This window comes from Myxine glutinosa, chromosome 1, assembly GCF_964187855.1.
Source record: "Myxine glutinosa chromosome 1, kmMyxGlut1.1, whole genome shotgun sequence".
Lineage (NCBI taxonomy): Eukaryota > Metazoa > Chordata > Myxini > Myxiniformes > Myxinidae > Myxine > Myxine glutinosa.
In genome coordinates this window covers 37,555,854-37,578,332 of record NC_136261.1, presented here as the reverse complement: position 1 = coordinate 37,578,332, position 22,479 = coordinate 37,555,854, and the positions used below count along the sequence as shown (strand labels likewise).

The following is a 22,479-nucleotide window of genomic DNA, read 5'->3' as shown; positions in this document are numbered from 1 at the left end:
TTCGCTAAACAATCTTTGCAGGAATGAGATGTGGACGAAAGTTGCCATTTGGGGGAGTGCCAGCAGTAAGTACACCATGAACTAGATGGTGTTTTAGAGAGAGTGTGTTCAGAGATCCATGCCAAGACCCAAATAGAATGTGAATACTAAATTTATTTAAAACTAGTGGGATCTTGGGAAGGTATCCTAGGCCCCTTGCTTCACGCGTTTCATGTTTATCACCTGAGGAAATATAAAGGAAACAGAAGGCACTTCCAGAACCAACCAATGCGCATTTTTAGTGTGATGTGCTCAAGTTTAACATTTAAACCACACCATGATCTTCACCTAAGACTATACATGATATATTTGACAAGCCTGGATATTAGGGGAGGAGGTGAGTGTGCAGAGGAAGCGTGGGTTAGGGTGGTAATGGTTGAAGGACACGTCTGCAGCATAAAGACCCTTGACAAGGACATCCACATTGAGGTTCATTGTCCACACCACAAATGGGATTTCAATATGACCTTCAGGATAACCTTCACCTTAGCTTATGTAACCAATTGCCTGACACAATATCGATAATTTTATTCAAAACAGAGCTACTGCAACCATATATAGCACTAATTTACACATTATAATTCTCCCTATCAAATCAACAAGATATGCCTCACATATGCCGCCTACAGTGGGGGAATGGCAGCACCTAGTTCAGATTTAACAGAAGCCATACACGGCCAAACATTCCACCCTTTGAAGGAGTTTGGAGGTGCGCAAACGGCCCTGAGGTGCGCCAACGGCCCTGATGTGCGCCAACGGCCCTGAGGTGCGCCACCGGCCCTGAGGTGCGCCACCGGCCCTGAGGTGCGCCACCGGCCCTGAGGTGCGCCACCGGCCCTGAGGTGCGCCACCGGCCCTGAGGTGCGCCGACAGTCCTGAGGTGCACCACCGGCGCTGAGGTGCGCCAATGGCCCTGAGCTGCGACACCGGCCCTAAGGTGCGACGCCGGCCCTGAGGTGCGCCACCGCCCCTAATGTGCACCACCGGCCCTGAGGTGCGCCACCGGCCCTGAGGTGCGCCGACAGTCCTGAGGTGCGCCGACAGTCCTGAGGTGCGCCACCAGTCCTGAGGTGCACCACCAGCGCTGAGGTGCACCGACAGTCCTGAGGTGCGCCACCAGTCCTGAGGTGCACCACCAGTCCTGAGGTGCACCACCAGTCCTGAGGTGCACCACTGGCCCTGAGGTGCGCCGACAGTCCTGAGGTGCACCACCAGTCCTGAGGTGCACCACCGGCACTGAGGTGTGCCAATGGCCCTGAGCTGCGACACCGGCCCTAATGTGCGACACTGGCCCTGAGGTGCGTCACCGGTCTTTTTTTTTTTTTTTTTTTTTTTTGGTATACTGAATCGAGGCTCGTGAAAGAGCTGACATTTACTTCACAAACAAATCAACCAGACAAACAAAATATATAAAAAGAGGGAGCGGAAGACAAGAGAAGGAAAAGCACACAAACACTTGAGAGCACACAACATTTAAGAGCAGGGAGATGTGTGGGAGGGAGAGGGCTTGGGGGGAGGAGGCATGGGAAGGGGGGGGGGGGGGTGGGAGAAGTATAAAACACAAGGACACCAAGGACTTCCAGGACAGAAGTTGGTATTTCAAAAAAGTGGAATTGGGGTGAAATTAGCGGGGGTAGAAAAGATCAAGGTTTTGGATTGGGGAAGATAAGAGATGGTGGTGAACAGCTGTTTTAAAGACCTGGAGGGTGGAGTGGGATTGAAGAGAGTGAGGGAGTTTGTTCCAGAGGCGGGAGAAAAGAGGAATGAAGGAGTGAAGGTGAGCAGAGAGTCTTGATTTTGACAGTTTAACCATAAGAGGGTTGCAGGCAGATCTTGTGCGACCTGTAGGAATATTTGCGGGACAGAGCCCAGAGAGAGCTGGGGGGGCAAGGCCGGAGAGGAGTCGGTAGAAGACGGAAAGACCACCAACCTGCCTGCGGTGAGTGAGTGAGAGGCCCTTGGAGTTAGCTTCATCGCGGGAGATTCCAATGATTCTGAATGCTTTGGTTTCAACAGCGTGAAGACGAGCTAGGTGTGAGGCAGGAGCACCAGCCCAGAGGGGAGAGCAGTATTCCATTGAGCTGCGGATGAAAGCCTTGTATGTGGTGAGGAGCTCAGGTGTGGCAAGGAAGGACTTCGCACGACCGATGATAAAGTCTGGATAAAGACGGAGTAAGGAGTAAGGATAAGGATAAAGACGGAGATAAAGACGGATCCTGGAGGTGGTTTCAATATATTCAGACCAAAAAAAACTTTTTCTCAAATGATAAGAATACTATATCACATACAAGGTTATACCCAACGATGTGACAAAGAACAGCATACACCATGTATCTGTTACATGGCGTGTTATAAACAATCACTAGTTACATTTTGTTTTATTTACAATTTAAACAAAAACCCAAAGAACATCAAATAGAGATTAATCATGGAAAACATCTCACCAGATTAATTCCAACTGGCATCAGATAGAGAGAGAACACTGTTTACCAACGAAATGCCACAAAGAGCTCAGCAGTTTGTTCTCAGGGCTGGATTAAAGAATTCTTTTTCCTATCGGTTTTCCTTCCACCCACCGACCCAACTCCTTTGTTCAAATCCTCTGTTTGCTTTTTACTGTTTGCGATAAATTTTGTTTGCCCAAGGACACCCCCTTTCCCATCCCCCTGTCTCCCCTCTAACATTCCTCTTCCAATATCTCGACTTGCTTTTGGTGAAAACACATGAAAATACAACAAATGTGGAATTTTTTTGCTCTGCCATGTTCTAATACGGCTGGCAGGATGGCCTGCAGGTACGCAGGTAAGTCTATAAGCTAACTAGCCTGGGTTCGCATCCCGACTCAGGTATATACTGTCATCACGATGTTTTCCAGGGAGGATGATTCCACAATGTGTGTGCCGTCCCTTGGATGGATGTTAAACGGGCATCCCGTCTGATGGCATTGGTCGGTGGACGTTATAGATACCACGGTGTCCTTAGCGAAGAGTAGGCAGAGCGCTTGCGGCGTGAGGCTGGGTGCCAGACTCTATCGAATGCAATCTATCCTTTTCATCCTGAAATGACCGATCTACCTTTTTCAGAAGATATTGGGAATCGTTAATATCCAAAAACTAAGTGTACATGTCAAAACCATCTTTTTGACTTGTACAGAAGAGCACATACTCCGGGATGCAGCACCCACCCTGGACTGCACCAGGATGGCCCTTTCATAATATTTGAATAGACATGGGAACAAATACAGCATAAGGCAGCCCAGTGTTGAGTATTTTATCATGCAAGCTCATGTGTTATCCTTCGCACTCAGTTTTACATGAGGTCTGCCCCCAAAGTACACTCGACTCCACTTACATCGGATGCAAATGGACAGTAAAGACAAATGTGGCTTAACCTGTAAAGTTAATGTAAGCTAGTTACCATCTGAATAAAAGTAAACTGTTAAAGTAAACTAAATCAATAAACGAAATAAAATTAGTAACCTAAATAAGTATATCAGTAAACTAAATCTGTAAAGTTCATGGAAGATACTTATCCATCTGAATAAAAGTAAACTATTAAAGTAAAATAAATAAACGAAATAAATAAAGTAAACGAAATAAATGTATTAGTAAACTAAATAGGTACGGTTAATAGAACATACTTATCCATCTGAGTAAAGTAAACTATTAAAGTAAAATAAATAAATAAACGAAATAAATAACGTAAACTAAATAAATAAATTAGTAAACTAAATCTGTAAGGTTCATGGAAGATACTTATCCATCTGAATAAAAGTAAACTATTAAAGTAAAATAAATAAACGAAATAAATAAAGTAAACGAAATAAATGTATTAGTAAACTAAATAGGTATGGTTAATAGAACATATTTATCCATCTGAGTAAAGTAAACTATTAAAGTAAAATAAATAAATAAACGAAATAAATAACGTAAACTAAATAAATAAATTAGTAAACCAAATCTGTAAGGTTCATGGAAGATACTTATCCATCTGAATAAAAGTAAACTATTAAAGTAAAATAAATAAACGAAATAAAGTAAACTAAATGAATAAATTAGTAAATTAAATTGTTACGGTTCATGGAAGATACTTACCCTATCCATCTGAATAAAAGCAAACTATTAGAGTTAAATAAATAAACGAAATAAATAAAGTAAACTAAATAAATAAGTTAGTAAACTAAATCTGTAAGGTTCACGGAAGATACTTCTCCATCTGAATAAAAGTAAACTATTAAAGTAAAATAAATAAATTAACGAAATAAATCAAATGAACTAACTAAATTAAGTAGTAAACTAAATCGATAAGGTCCATGGAAGACAGTTATCCATCTGAATAAAAGTAAACTATAAAAGTAAAATAAAGAAATAAACGAATTAAATAAAGTAAACTAAATAAATAAATTAGTAAACCAAGTCGGTAAGGTGCATGGAAGATACCTATCCATCTGAATAAAAGTAAACTATTAAAGTAAAATAAATAAATAAACAAAATAAATAAAGGAAACTAAATAAATATATTAGTAAACTAAATAGGTAAGGTTAATGGAACATACTTATCCATCTGAATAAAAGTAAACTATTAAAGTAAAATAAATAAATAAACAAAATAAATAAAGGAAACTAAATAAATAAATCAGTAAACTAAATCTGTAAGGTCCATGGTAGATACTTATCCATCTGAATAAAAGTAAACTATTTATTTTGCCTTGTTCACAATCTTGGTTTGCCTCAAGATCTCGTGTTCCCAACCAAACCTGTTCTGTCTCCATCTTACCCACTTGTACCCACTACCTTCTTCACTCAGCATCTTTCACACCCAAGAAGGGGGTGAAAGTCCTGTCCAGCCTCGACCTCAACCCTGCTTCGACGATGGGCCGAAACGCCATCAGTGGGTGGCCATTTTCTCCAATTCTGCTTTGCTGCTCTTGCTTCTCATCTCTTCACCCTGTCCTTCACCTATGGCCACCTCTTGTCTGCCTGAAAGACAGCCAACATCCTTCCCATTCACAAAAAAGGAAGCAAAGATAAATCAAATCAACTACAAAGCAGGAGGTTTACTTCCTTATTATAAGCAAGGTCATGGAATCCATCATCACTGCGAATGTTGTCTTCCCTCCTTTCCAACAGTTTGATCTCTGAGCATGAATTGGATTCCATCACCGGTCACTCAACTATGGACATGCTCCTGCTTCTCTCTCGATGAAGGCCTTAAATCGTAAAACAAGTGGTCAGCATAGTCTATCAAATGAACCCTCTCCACTTCCAGTGAAGAGCTCCCACGCAATGTATTGTGCTTAGTCTTGTACTCGCCGAAAGGAAGATGGCAGCTGCTCACACTCCGTCGATCTGGGATGAATTAGCTGTTGGTCTGAAAAATGGAACATGTTCTTCAATTATGGGAAATCTCAGTTCCACACTCTCGCTCCAGACAAATTGCCAAATGAACCCACCAAACTATTTATACGCTCAGACACTTGAAGATATTGAGTTTCTTGAACTTCCAAGGCTTACCATCAGTGATGACCTCTCTTGAACCGGTTCCAAAATTGCCAGCCACAAACTGGACGTCTGTCATTCCAACTAAATCCTTCAAAAATCAAAAGGAGGAACCAACCCCAACACCCTTTGCCATAGCTCAATGGAGTACTGATGTTCCCTATGGGCTCGGTGGACTTTATTCTCAACCACATATCCTCCAATATAGCTCCCTCTACTCTTTCAGCCCCCAAACCCTTTCCAGCTCCTCCAGGAGTTAAACTCCAAAAATCCAGGCTGATCACCCACCTCCACAATTCTGTTCTTTTTCTTCCCCCTCCATTTGTGGAAATGCCCCCCTAGAGAATGGTCGGAGTCCGAAATCTTCTTCAGAACTCTCTCCAGGTTCTGTAGATGTTCCGCGTCCGTACGACCAGTAACCAGAATATCATCCTGGTAACAAACGACGTTGCGTTCGGCGGCAAATAAACTGTCCATGACACGCTGATAAATTCCAGGTGCAGATTTCACTCCACAACTAAGTCGGTGGTACCTGTACAACCCACGATGCGTGTTGATGGTAAGATACTGTTTCGAATTCTCGTCCAAGCAGAGCTGTAGATAGGCGGATTTGAGATCGAGTTTCGTAAAAGTCTTGCCTCCCGTGAGACGAGCATAGAGGACTTCTGTAAAGTATCTCGACAAACTGCGATCAATTGTCGTACGCGTTTATTCACTCTGCCGATCAAGGCCGATTCACAGCAGCGCCATCCGAGCTCTGGCGTAGGGATACAACGGTGAATATTTGCACTGCATACATGACAATATACAACAACAACAACAACAACATCGTGAAAACCCCAAGGTGTAGGATAAATAAAAACAAAGCATCCTGATCTGATATACAACAACAACAACAACATCGTGAAAACCCCAAGGTGTAGAATAAATCAAACCAAGCATCCTGATCTGATATACAGCAACAACAACAACAACATCGTGAAAACCCCAAGGTGTAGAATAAATAAAAACAAAGCATCCTGATCTGATATACAGCAACAACAACAACAACATCGTGAAAACCCCAAGGTGTCGAATAAATCAAACCAAGCATCCTGATCTGATATACAACAACAATAACATCGTGAAAACCCCAAGGTGTAGAATAAATCAAACCAAGCATCCTGATCTGATATACAACAACAACAACAACATCGTGAAAACCCCAAGGTGCAGAATAAATCAAACCAAGCATCCTGATCTGATATACACCAACAACAACATCGTGAAAACCCCAAGGTGCAGAATAAATCAAACCAAGCATCCTGATCTGACATACAACAACAACAACAACAACAACAACAACAACAACAACAACGTGAAAACCCCAAGGTGTAGAATAAATCAAAACCAACATCCTGATCTGATATACAACAACAACAACAACATCGTGAAAACCCCAAGGTGGAGAATAAATCAAACTAAGCATCCTGATCTGATATACAACAACAACAACAACAACATCGTGAAAACCCCAAGGTGCAGAATAAATCAAACCAAGCATCCTGATCTGATATACAACAACAACAACATCGTGAAAACCCCCAAGGTGTAGAATAAATCAAAACCAACATCCTGATCTGATATACAACAACAACAACAACATCGTGAAAACCCCAAGGTGTAGAATAAATCAAAACAAAGCATCCTGATTAGACAACTCTTGTATGGTGCTGTTCTCTATTGCGTTCTCATCTTGTGTAATACTGCGCATTGTTATTTGCATATTCTGTATCTATTATCTTATTCTAATATCTACCATCGCTTTCATTGTCTTGCAGATTGATTGTTCATCGTTGTTGCTAATAAACCTGCATTCAATTGATACATTCTTGTTTATGAACAATCAACTCATCTGAAGATGCCTGCTGCAGTCTGCCCCTTCCCGAGCTGTGTCTACGTTACTGACAGCACTGACAATGCCGTTGCTGCTATCCAGCTCTCCATCCACGCCATGACTCACACGTCCATTGCACCAGCCAAACCGGACAAAGTCAGCCGTCCTCGTATCCAAACCGGCGGTACCAGCGAAGATTGGCAATATTTCACCAGAAGATGGGATGGTTACAAGGCAGCGACCCAGATAATCGGCAATGATGTTCGCGTTCAACTCCTTGAATGTTGTGATGATAACCTACGACGTGACCTCCACCGCAGCAACCCACGCATTGAAATCAAGGACGAGGCAGCTATACTACAAGCCATTCGGTCCCTTGCTGTCCGAGAGGAGAATACCATGGTGTCCCGCGTAAACCTCCACAACATGCGACAGGACCGAGAAGAACCAATTCGTACCTACGCAGCCCGTCTGGCTGGTCAAGCTGAGATCTGCAAGTTTTCTGTTGTATGCTCATGCAATCCCCCTACTGATGTCAACTACACCAAGGACATGGTTCGCGATGTCCTATGTCGGGGACTCGCCGATCAAGATATACAACAGGACATTCTCGGCGATCAAAATCAGAACATGAGCTTGGAGGAAGTTCTCATTTTCGTCGAGGCCAAGGAAGCAGGGAAACGTTCCCAGAATGCCTTGCTCGATAGTGAAGGCGCTCATGGCGCAAGCCAATACAAAAACTGGAAGAACAAAAGAGCCCTGATCACTACCGACAAGCAGGCGGCCATTTGTAGTTATTGCGGCAAAACTGGTCATGGCAAACAGCCGAACATCGACCAAAGGCGTCAATTCTGCAATGCCTACAGGAAAACATGCAGTAAATGCGCCACTCGCGGCCATTTTGCACATGTCTGCCGGGGAGGCACGAAAAAGGCGGACAACAAACCTACGGACAAATCAATGGATGCTCATGATGTGGAAGAAAGCAGCCAGGTCCACGATCTCCTCTGCTCTGTCACGGAACGAGAAACGGCCATTTGGAAGCCGCAAATTAAAAGGGCCATGGCCACCTTGTCAACTCCACTACACCTCGACCACCATATATTTGACCACCTCTCTGGCTGGACCAAGAAGAAGTCTCAACCACAGCCGTACATAAAACTCATAGCACGGATCGATAAGGAATCTTATGACCATTTCGGCCAGCCACTGTCATCCCGACCAAAATCGGCCAGGCTCCAGGCCATGGCCGACACTGGCTGTCAAAGCTGCCTCACAGGACTTAATATTTTCCACAAACTCGGGCTGCGTAATGAAGACCTGTTACCTGTCAACCTGAAGATGAATGCTGTTAACAGTGGAAGGGTCCGGATTATCGGCGCCATGCTCCTACACCTGTCTGGTCGCACAGCCAATGGCGACATTATTGAAACCCGACAAATCTGCTACATCTCACCTGACACACGGAACATGTATCTCAGTCGTGAAGCATGCGTCGATCTAGGCCTCGTGTCTAGTAGCTTCCCAACCATTGGCGAATCCAACACAGTTGGTGCTGCAGTGGCAGCAGTTATCGATGCAAATTGTAACTGCCCGGAAAGATCGCTTCCCCCTACACTGCCTACATCTATCCCATTTCCGGCCACTGACGAGAACCGAGAGAGGCTGGAGAAATGGCTACTGGAGTACTACAAAAGCAGCACATTCAATGTCTGCGAACACCAGCCACTACCCCACATGGAAGGTCCGCCTCTCACACTGATGGTTGACCCCGAGGCAACACCAAAAGCGGTGCACACCCCAGTGCCTGTCCCCTTACACTGGCAGGCAGAAGTCAAGGCTGGTATCGATCGCGACATCAGGTTAGGGGTTCTGGAACCGGTGCCAATTGGTGAACCAGTGACATGGTGCAGCAGAATGGTCGTCTGTCCAAAGAAGGATGGGACCCCACGGAGGACAGTTGATCTGCAACCACTGAATGCGCACTGCACACGTGAGACCCACCACACCCAGTCACCCTTCCATCAAGCAATGGCGGTGCCACATAACACCAAAAAGACGGTAACAGACGCCTGGAATGGCTATCACAGCGTTCCAATCAGAGAATGTGACCGCCATCTGACAACGTTCATCACACCATGGGGCCGATACCGTTACTGCACCACTCCCCAAGGTTACATCGCTTCAGGTGATGGATACTCCAGACGATTTGACGAAATTGTATCGGACTTCAAAAACAAGTCCAAATGTATTGATGATACCATCATGTGGAGCGACACATTGGAAGAGAGCTTTTTTCAGACATGCAACTGGCTCGACCTGTGCGGCCGTAATGGGATTACGCAAAATCCGACGAAATTCCATTTTGGTCAGGACACGGTCGAATTCGCTGGATTCGAGATCACCATGGACAGTGTACGACCATGCCAAAGGTATCTCCAAGCGATACAGGACTTCCCCACACCAAAAACAATTACTGACATTCGCTCCTGGTTTGGGCTAGTCAATCAGGTAACATACTGCTTCAGCATGACCGAGAGGATGCGACCTTTTCGGGACCTCCTAAAACCATGCACCCCCTTCTACTGGGATGCAACACTACAATCCCTATTCGAAGAATCAAAACGACTCATCATATCTGAAGTCGCAAATGGGGTCCGGATCTTTGACAAGGAACGGACAACATGTCTCGCAACTGACTGGTCGAAGGATGGGATTGGCTTCTGGCTCCTCCAAAAACACTGCAGATGCCCTGGTGAAACCCCACAGTGCTGCCCCGATGGCTGGAAAATCACCCTTGCTGGAGGCCGCTTCACCCATGCAGCGGAGTCGCGCTATGCTCCGATAGAGGGTGAAGCTCTAGCAGTGGCGGACAGCCTGGAAAAAGTAAAGTATTTTGTGTTGGGATGCAAGAACCTGATTATTGCCGTCGATCACAAGCCCTTAATCAAGCTTCTTGGTGACAGACGATTAGAGGACATCCATAACACGCGGCTTGCCAACTTGAAAGAAAGGACCCTAGCATATCGTTTCCGAATTATCCACATCCCGGGAAAACGACACTGCGTACCAGATGCGATTTCACGACATCCGTCGGGTGCCAGACCATCGGAACGACTGCCACTGGTGGATGACATTTCCTCCATTATGGATGTGGCCACATCGTCTACACTAAGACAGCACACCTTGACTGGGCTGTGGACCACAGATGACGACACTGGCATGGAAATGGCTATTTCTATGGCAGCCATCAAGACACTCGATTCTGTGCGGTCCGTCACTTGGGACGATGTTCGGGACGAAACAGCAAGTGACACTCAGATGCTGCAGTTACTCAATTCTATTGAGCAGGGTCTACCTGCCAGTCGGGACGATTTCCCTGTGTCCATTTTGGAATACTTTCCCTTCCGTGAACACCTCTACACTATTGATGGCATAGTGGTCTACAAGGGGAGGATTATCATCCCACCGAAGCTACGGAAGCTTGTCCTTGAGAATCTTCATGCTGCTCACCAAGGAGTCACGGCTATGACCACCCGGGCCAGCAGCTCGATCTTTTGGCCTGGAATCACTCCCCAGATTCATGAGATGCGCAATCGCTGCTCACACTGCAATCGGATGGCCCCATTGCAACCAAGCGCTCCACCTACAGCCTCAGCTGAACCTGCCTACCCTTTCCAGTACGTTTGTTCAGATTACTTTCATCACAAGGGTCGGAGTTATTTGGTCACCGTTGATCGTTACTCTAATTGGCCAATCATTCAGCTAACAACTGGCGGGGCACAAGGCCTAGTGAAATGTCTGCGGTCGAACTTCGCCACTTATGGTATCCCCGACGAATTGGCATCTGACTGTGGGCCAGAATTCACGGCACATGACACCCAAGACTTCTTGCGTCGGTGGGGCGTTAACCATCGGTTGTCATCCACTGCCTTCCCACACAGCAACTGTCGTGCCGAGATCGCAGTCAAAACATCGAAAAGAATGATCACCGATAACACTGGTTCCAATGGTGAACTAGACACTGATCGGTTCCAACGTGCAATACTCCAGTACCGGAATGCACCGGATCAGGACACTAGGTTGTCTCCAGCCATGATCATCTTCAAGAGGCCAGTCAAGGACTTCATACCCATCATCCCAGGCAGATACTTGCCATCGGACACCTGGCGGGAAACACGCAACAATCGTGAGGAAGCTTTGCGCATTCGGCATGCCAGGGAGATCGAAAGACTCTCTGAACACACGACAAAACTACCTCCACTGGCCGTCGGGGACCATGTCCGGATCCAGAACCAGACCGGCCTGGAACCACGAAAATGGGACCGGACCGGAACCGTGATTGAGGTAAAACAATTCGATCAATACGTTGTCAAGGTGGATGGCTCCGGAAGAATCACTCTCCGGAATCGTAAGTTCCTGCGACGTTTTACGCCTTTCAGCATGACAACTCCCACTACGACTGGCAAAAGTGGCATGCTGCCAACCGTTATGCCAAGTGTTATGCCAATCGTACCGAAATACTTAATGTCTGGTACCCAACCCATCGCCGCTCCAAGAGTCTGTCTCAATCCTGTTACCACTCCCCAGAAGGGTGAACCCCAACATGTCATTGCGCCGGGCTTACCATCACAGACACTCCGCTCCACCACCGCGATGACACCACCCGCGAGAGTCGCTAACCAACCGCATGTGCAGACCACCGCCACACCTCCACGGTCACTGCCTATTTCTGCCCCCTTGACGGTTCGGGTGATGATGGACCAGCTGGAGGGGACTCCGGCGTCGGACAGGGCGACAGTGAACCACCCACCGGAGACTCCCACAATGGACCAAGAAATTACGAACTGCCCTCAGAGGACTCCGACGATTGATCGGGTGGTGACGGGCCGCCCGAAGCGAATTATCAAACCACCAGCCCGATTCAATTCAGAAGAATATCAATTATAAACTCATGTGATCCTTTTTCTTGGTCTCCAGTTTCGTTCTATTCTGTGTCACAATTGAACGTTTTTGGGGAAGGGAGATAGACAACTCTTGTATGGTGCTGTTCTCTATTGCGTTCTCATCTTGTGTAATACTGCGCATTGTTATTTGCATATTCTGTATCTATTATCTTATTCTAATATCTACCATCGCTTTCATTGTCTTGCAGATTGATTGTTCATCGTTGTTGCTAATAAACCTGCATTCAATTGATACATTCTTGTTTACTGATCTGATATACAACATCAACAACATCGTGAAATCCCCAAGGTGTAGAATAAATCAAAACCAACATCCTGATCTGATATACAACAACAACAACATCGTGAAAACCCCAAGGTGTAGAATAAATCAAACCCAGCATCCTGATCTGATATACAGCAACAACAACATCGTGAAAACCCCAAGGTGTAGAATAAATCAAAACCAACATCCTGACCTGATATACAACAACAACAACATCGTGAAAACCCCAAGGTGTAGAATAAATCAAACCAAGCATCCTGATCTGATATACAACAACAACAACATCGTGAAAACCCCAAGGTGTAGAATAAATCAAACCAAGCATCCTGATCTGATATACAACAACAATAACATCGTGAAAACCCCAAGGTGTAGAATAAATCAAACCCAGCATCCTGATCTGATATACAACAACAACAACAACAACATCGTGAAATCCCCAAGGTGTAGAATAAATCAAAACCAAGCATCCTGATCTGATATACAGCAACAACAACAACATCGTGATATCCCCAAGGTGTAGAATAAATCAAACCCAGCATCCTGATCTGATATACAACAACAACAACAACAACAACAACAACAACATCGTGAAAACCCCAAGGTGTAGAATAAATCAAACCAAGCATCCTGATCTGATATACAACAACAACAACATCGTGAAAACCCCAAGGTGTAGAATAAATCAAACCCAGCATCCTGATCTGATATACAACAACAACAACATCGTGAAAACCCCAAGGTGTAGAATAAATCAAAACAAAGCATCCTGATCTGATATACAGCAACAACAACAACAACAACGTGAAAACCCCAAGGTGTAGAATAAATCAAACCAAGCATCATGATCTGATATACAACAACAACAACATCGTGAAATCCCCAAGGTGTAGAATAAATCAAACCAAGCATCCTGATCTGATATACAACAACAACAACATCGTGAAAACCCCAAGGTGTAGAATAAATCAAAACAAAGCATCCTGATCTGATATACAACATCAACAACATCGTGAAATCCCCAAGGTGTAGAATAAATCAAAACCAACATCCTGATCTGATATACAACAACAACAACATCGTGAAAACCCCAAGGTGTAGAATAAATCAAAACCAACATCCTGATCTGATATACAACATCAACAACATCGTGAAATCCCCAAGGTGTAGAATAAATCAAAACCAACATCCTGATCTGATATACAACAACAACAACATCGTGAAAACCCCAAGGTGTAGAATAAATCAAACCAAGCATCCTGATCTGATATACAACATCAACAACATCGTGAAATCCCCAAGGTGTAGAATAAATCAAAACCAACATCCTGATCTGATATACAACAACAACAACATCGTGAAAACCCCAAGGTGTAGAATAAATCAAACCAAGCATCCTGATCTGATATACAACAACAACAACATTGTGAAAACCCCAAGGTGTAGAATAAATCAAACAAAGCATCCTGATCTGATATACAACAACAACAACATCGTGAAAACCCCAAGGTGTAGAATAAATCAAACCAAGCATCCTGATCTGATATACAACAACAACAACATTGTGAAAACCCCAAGGTGTAGAATAAATCAAACAAAGCATCCTGATCTGATATACAACAACAACAACATTGTGAAAACCCCAAGGTGTAGAATAAATCAAACCAAGCATCCTGATCTGATATACAACAACAACAACATCGTGAAAACCCCAAGGTGTAGAATAAATCAAACCAAGCATCCTGATCTGATATACAACAACAACAACATCGTGAAAACCCCAAGGTGTAGAATAAATCAAACAAAGCATCCTGATCTGATATACAACAACAACAACATCGTGAAAACCCCAAGGTGTAGAATAAATCAAACAAAGCATCCTGATCTGATATACAACATCAACAACATCGTGAAAACCCCAAGGTGTAGAATAAATCAAACCAAGCATCCTGATCTGATATACAACAACAACAACAACAACAACAACATCGTGAAATCCCCAAGGTGTAGAATAAATCAAACAAAGCATCCTAATCTGATATACAACATCAACAACATCGTGAAAACCCCAAGGTGTAGAATAAATCAAAACCAACATCCTGATCTGATATACAACAACAACAACATCGTGAAAACCCCAAGGTGTAGAATAAATCAAACAAAGCATCCTGATCTGATATACAACATCAACAACAACAACATCGTGAAAACCCCAAGGTGTAGAATAAATCAAACCAAGCATCCTGATCTGATATACAATATCAACAACATCGTGAAAACCCCAAGGTGTAGAATAAATCAAACAAAGCATCCTGATCTGATATACAACATCAACAACAACAACATCGTGAAAACCCCAAGGTGTAGAATAAATCAAACCAAGCATCCTGATCTGATATACAACATCAACAACATCGTGAAATCCCCAAGGTGTAGAATAAATCAAACCAAGCATCCTGATCTGATATACAACAACAACAACATCGTGAAAACCCCAAGGTGTAGAATAAATCAAACAAAGCATCCTGATCTGATATACATCAACAACATCGTGAAATCCCCAAGGTGTAGAATAAATCAAAACCAACATCCTCATCTGATATACAACATCAACAACATCGTGAAATCCCCAAGGTGTAGAATAAATCAAACAAAGCATCCTGATCTGATATACAACATCAACAACATCGTGAAATCCCCAAGGTGTAGAATAAATCAAACCAAGCATCCTGATCTGATATACAACAACAACAACATCGTGAAATCCCCAAGGTGTAGAATAAATCAAAACCAAGCATCCTGATCTGATATACAACATCAACAACATCGTGAAATCCCCAAGGTGTAGAATAAATCAAACCAAGCATCCTGATCTGATATACAACAACAACAACATCGTGAAATCCCCAAGGTGTAGAATAAATCAAACCAAGCATCCTGATCTGATATACAACATCAACAACATCGTGAAATCCCCAAGGTGTAGAATAAATCAAACCAAGCATCCTGATCTGATATATAACAACAACAACATCGTGAAAACCCCAAGGTGTAGAATAAATCAAAACCAAGCATCCTGATCTGATATACAACATCAACAACATCGTGAAAACCCCAAGGTGTAGAATAAATCAAACCAAGCATCCTGATCTGATATACAACAACAACAACATCGTGAAAACCCCAAGGTGTAGAATAAATCAAACCAATCATCCTGATCTGATATATAACAACAACAACATCGTGAAAACCCCAAGGTGTAGAATAAATCAAACCAAGCATCCTGATCTGATATACAACATCAACAACATCGTGAAATCCCCAAGGTGTAGAATAAATCAAACCAAGCATCCTGATCTGATATACAACATCAACAACATCGTGAAATCCCCAAGGTGTAGAATAAATCAAACCAAGCATCCTGATCTGATATACAACAACAACAACATCGTGAAATCCCCAAGGTGTAGAATAAATCAAACCAAGCATCCTGATCTGATATACAACAACAACAACATCGTGAAAACCCCAAGGTGTAGAATAAATCAAAACCAACATCCTGATCTGATATACAACATCAACAACATCGTGAAATCCCCAAGGTGTAGAATAAATCAAACAAAGCATCCTGATCTGATATACAACATCAACAACATCGTGAAATCCCCAAGGTGTAGAATAAATCAAACCAAGCATCCTGATCTGATATACAACAACAACAACATCGTGAAAACCCCAAGGTGTAGAATAAATCAAACAAAGCATCCTGATCTGATATACAACATCAACAACATCGTGAAATCCCCAAGGTGTAGAATAAATCAAACCAAGCATCCTGATCTGATATACAACAACAACAACATCGTGAAATCCCCAAGGTGTAGAATAAATCAAAACCAACATCCTGATCTGATATACATCAACAACATCGTGAAATCCCCAAGGTGTAGAATAAATCAAACCAAGCATCCTGATCTGATATACAACAACAACAACATCGTGAAATCCCCAAGGTGTAGAATAAATCAAAACCAACATCCTGATCTGATATACAACATCAACAACATCGTGAAAACCTCAAGGTGTAGAATAAATCAAACCAAGCATCCTGATCTGATATACAACAACAACATCAACAACATCGTGAAATCCCCAAGGTGTAGAATAAATCAAACCAAGCATCCTGATCTGATATACAACAACAACAACATCGTGAAAACCCCAAGGTGTAGAATAAATCAAACCAAGCATCCTGTACTGATATACAACAACAACAACATTGTGAAAACCTCAAGGTGTAGAATAAATCAAACCAAGCATCCTGATCTGATATACAACAACAATAACATCGTGAAAACCCCAAGGTGTAGAATAAATCAAACCAAGCATCCTGTACTGATATACAACAACAACAACAACATTGTGAAAACCTCAAGGTGTAGAATAAATCAAACCAAGCATCCTGATCTGATATACAACAACAACAACAACATCGTGAAAACCCCAAGGTGTAGAATAAATCAAACCAAGCATCCTGATCTGATATACAACAACAACAACATCGTGAAAACCCCAAGGCGAAGAATAAATCAAACCAAGCATCCTGATCTGATATACAACAACAATAACATCGTGAAATCCCCAAGTGGTAGAATAAATCAAACCAAGCATCCTGATCTGATATACAACAACAACAACATCGTGAAAACCCCCAAGGTGTAGAATAAATCAAACCAAGCATCCTGATCTGATATATAACAACAACAACATCGTGAAAACCCCAAGGTGTAGAATAAATCAAACCAAGCATCCTGATCTGATATATAACAACAACAACATCGTGAAAACCCCAAGATGTAGAATAAATCAAACCAAGCATCCTGATCTGATATACAACAACAATAACATCGTGAAAACCCCAAGGTGTCGAATAAATCAAACCAAGCATCCTGATCTGATATACAACAACAACAACATTGTGAAAACCCCAAGGTGTAGAATAAATCAAACCAAGCATCCTGATCTGATATACAACAACAACAACATTGTGAAAACCCCAAGGTGTAGAATAAATCAAACCAAGCATCCTGATCTGATATACAACAACAACAACATCGTGAAAACCCCAAGGTGTAGAATAAATCAAACAAAGCATCCTGATCTGATATACAACAACAATAACATCGTGAAATCCCCAAGTGGTAGAATAAATCAAACCAAGCATCCTGATCTGATATACAACAACAACAACATCGTGAAAACCCCAAGGTGTAGAATAAATCAAACCAAGCATCCTGATCTGATATATAACAACAACAACATCGTGAAAACCCCAAGGTGTAGAATAAATCAAACCAAGCATCCTGATCTGATATATAACAACAACAACATTGTGAAAACCCCAAGGTGTAGAATAAATCAAACCAAGCATCCTGATCTGATATACAACAACAACAACATCGTGAAAACCCCAAGGTGTAGAATAAATCAAACCAAGCATCCTGATCTGATATATAACAACAACAACATCGTGAAAACCCCAAGGTGTAGAATAAATCAAACCAAGCATCCTGATCTGATATATAACAACAACAACATTGTGAAAACCCCAAGGTGTAGAATAAATCAAACCAAGCATCCTGATCTGATATACAACAACAACAACATCGTGAAAACCCTAAGGTGTAGAATAAATCAAACCAAGCATCCTGATGTGATATACAGCAACAACAACAACAACATCGTGAAAACCCCAAGGTGTCGAATAAATCAAACCAAGCATCCTGATCTGATATACAACAACAACAACAACAACATCGTGAAAACCCCAAGGTGTAGAATAAATCAAACCAAGCATCCTGATGTGATATACAGCAACAACAACAACAACATCGTGAAAACCCCAAGGTGTAGAATAAATCAAACCAAGCATCCTGATGTGATATACAGCAACAACAACAACAACATCGTGAAAACCCCAAGGTGTAGAATAAATCAAACCAAGCATCCTGATCTGATATACAACAACAATAACATCGTGAAAACCCCAAGGTGTCGAATAAATCAAACCAAGCATCCTGATCTGATATACAACAACAACAACATCGTGAAAACCCCAAGGTGTAGAATAAATCAAACCAAGCATCCTGATGTGATATACAACAACAATAACATCGTGAAAACCCCAAGGTGTAGAATAAATCAAACCAAGCATCCTGATCTGATATACAACAACAATAACATCGTGAAATCCCCAAGTGGTAGAATAAATCAAACCAAGCATCCTGATCTGATATACAACAACAACAACATCGTGAAAACCCCAAGGTGTAGAATAAATCAAACCAAGCATCCTGATCTGATATATAACAACAACAACATCGTGAAAACCCCAAGGTGTAGAATAAATCAAACCAAGCATCCTGATCTGATATATAACAACAACAACATCGTGAAAACCCCAAGGTGTAGAATAAATCAAACCAAGCATCCTGATCTGATATACAACAACAACAACATCGTGAAAACCCCAAGGTGTAGAATAAATCAAACCAAGCATCCTGATCTGATATACAACAACAATAACATCGTGAAAACCCCAAGGTGTCGAATAAATCAAACCAAGCATCCTGATCTGATATACAACAACAATAACATCGTGAAAACCCCAAGGTGTAGAATAAATCAAACCAAGCATCCTGATCTGATATACAACAACAACAACAACAACAACATCGTGAAAACCCCAAGGTGTAGAATAAATCAAACCAAGCATCCTGATCTGATATACAACAACAACAACATCGTGAAAACCCCAAGGTGTAGAATAAATCAAACCAAGCATCCTGATCTGATATACAACAACAACAACATTGTGAAAACCCCAAGGTGTAGAATAAATCAAACCAAGCATCCTGATCTGATATACAACAACAATAACATCGTGAAATCCCCAAGTGGTAGAATAAATCAAACCAAGCATCCTGATCTGATATACAACAACAACAACAACATCGTGAAAACCCTAAGGTGTAGAATAAATCAAACCAAGCATCCTGATCTGATATATCACAACAACAACAACATCGTGAAAACCCTAAGGTGTAGAATAAATCAAAACCAAGCATCCTGATCTGATATACAACAACAATAACATCGTGAAAACCCCAAGGTGTAGAATAAATCAAACCAAGCATCCTGATCTGATATACAACAACAATAACATCGTGAAAACCCCAAGGTGTCGAATAAATCAAACCAAGCATCCTGATCTGATATACAACAACAACAACAACAACATCGTGAAAACCCCAAGGTGTAGAATAAATCAAACCAAGCATCATGATCTGATATACAACAACAATAACATCGTGAAATCCCCAAGTGGTAGAATAAATCAAACCAAGCATCCTGATCTGATATACAACAACAACAACAACATCGTGAAAACCCTAAGGTGTAGAATAAATCAAACCAAGCATCCTGATCTGATATATCACAACAACAACAACATCGTGAAAACCCTAAGGTGTAGAATAAATCAAAACCAAGCATCCTGATCTGATATACAACAACAATAACATCGTGAAAACCCCAAGGTGTAGAATAAATCAAACCAAGCATCCTGATCTGATATACAACAACAATAACATCGTGAAAACCCCAAGGTGTCGAATAAATCAAACCCAGCATTCTGATCTGATATACAACAACAACAACAACAACATCGTGAAAACCCCAAGGTGTCGAATAAATCAAACCAAGCATCCTGATCTGATATACAACAACAACAACATCGTGAAAACCCCAAGGCGAAGAATAAATCAAACCCAGCATTCTGATCTGATATACAACAACAACAACAACAACATCGTGAAAACCCCAAGGTGTAGAATAAATCAAAACCAACATCCTGATCTGATATACAACAACAACAACAACAACATCCACCCACCTGTAAACAGGTAACCCATGTTTCAATTACGTTCTCTCTTATCTCTGTATCACGTGTCTCCTCAAGTCGTGTCCATGTTGTTTCATTGTTTGTGTTTCATCATGATTGTAACTATTATCAACCATCATGATTGTAACTATTATCAACCATCATGTTTGTAACTACTAGTACCGACTGTAAAGCCGCAATGAGCCGGCGAACTATTATCAACCATCATGTTTGTAACTTTATCAACCATCATGTTTGTAACTATTATCAACCATCATGTTTGTAACTATTATCAACCATCATGATTGTAACTACTAGTACCGACTGTAAAGCCGCAATGAGCCGGCGAACTATTATCAACCATCATGTTTGTAACTTTATCAACCATCATGTTTGTAACTATTATCAACCATCATGTTTGTAACTATTATCAACCATCATGTTTGTAACTATCAAAAGAGAGGCTGAGTAGGGTCGAGGATGATGTGGTTGAGCTTGAAAGTGGTTGGATGTCAATGAAAGATAGTCTGTTGGGAGCCGTTTAGTAAGGGCATTTTATGAGATATTTCACAAATCTGTTAACTAAATTGTTACCAAAAAATTTCTTCACCAATATGTTTGTAAAGGTGTGTAATAACATGTGTTAAAATGTTGAAGTTCAACTCCCGTGGGAAACCCAGAAAAAAAGCTGTTGAATTCGGGTACCGAAAAATTATTTTCGAGAATTTTTATTTTTTTAATCGGCCGTTAAGTAACTTATGAGGGGTCAAATAAGGGTTTTTCATGATTCTGAGTTGATTGTTAACATTTATATTTTCACTTTTACATTTACACACAAAGTAGCTTTTATTTCACATACATATATAATACTCAAGAGTTATTTCTCATTCACAATGTCAGAAGTTTCAACAGTCATTGTCTATGTCTTCTTCAGACTCAACAACATCATGACTGCAGTTTCTGCATGTAATGCCATTACAGACTCCACAGGCCGAGATGCACGTGACCCCATTCTTCTTGCAGCTGCATCGCCGGTTGCTGCAATCTCCATGACAATTACAGCAGCATTGACGGCGTCATCTCCAGTGCTTGTGAATCCTGTTGAGAAAGACACGAGCAACTCCTTGTCTCTATCGTTGTCGAATGGCTTGATCTCCTCAAACCATTTTAGGACAAGTTCAACTGCCTCTGCATCTCGCTTCATCTGTGTCTTGGCAAGGTCTCTGTGGACTGGAACATGTTTACTGACGTCTTCCTCCATCCGCCGGTTGACATCAGACAGGTGACTGAGGATGAGCACCCAGCATTTGTGGCCAGAAAAACTGTTTCTCATTCTTCCTCTGCTCAGTCCACCTTGTGACTTGGCTGCCTTCATTAATGTCTGCTCAATGCAAATGTCACACCATGTGCCGGACCACTCATGACTTGAGTAACGGACAACGTGGTTCCCGTGGGCAGTGAGACGTTCTAAGGTGTCTTTGTAAGCAGGCAAAGTTTCTAGTTCCTTCATGAGTTGACAGTACAGCCATGCGCCCTTGGCATACTGATGATGGCCTGCAGCGGCAAAGATGTGAAGCATCTTGGTAACAATGCAGGACAGATGCCCATTGTGGTCTGCAAGTCGCTCGGTTCTGATAAAGACCTTGATCACATCTACCATGTGGTGGTACTCCACCCAGAGTGCAGGTGTTCTTCCACCTTTTGCGAGTCGTTTGAAGGTTTCTTCAAACCTTTGCTCAAACACTGGCACTACTGGGTCTGAGTGTCTGGCTCCCATCTTCCCATCAGCCACCTTCTCCATGAAGGTCTTCATGTCACCACGCTCCTCCTCAGTGAAGGCAAGTTTCATGATGTGTTGATAGATGGCTGCATCGATGAGGAGGTGAACACGG

General features: G+C 42.2%; 1 protein-coding gene across 3 annotated transcripts in view; it reads right to left on the bottom strand.

Annotated features, from left to right (window-relative positions):
- The window catches only part of LRP4 (LDL receptor related protein 4), a 262,672-nt gene that overhangs the window by 214,951 nt on the left and 25,242 nt on the right, over positions 1-22,479 (bottom strand). Inside the window, exon 1 of one of the 3 annotated variants that reach the window (XM_068109660.2) lies at positions 6,070-6,234. The exons of the other annotated variants lie outside the window; for them this stretch is intronic. Within the exon in view, the coding sequence (XP_067965761.2) occupies positions 6,070-6,193 (124 nt within the window). The 5' untranslated portion in view covers positions 6,194-6,234. Of the gene's footprint in view, positions 1-6,069; positions 6,235-22,479 lie in introns of those variants that run through there. 3 annotated transcript variants of the gene reach the window in all.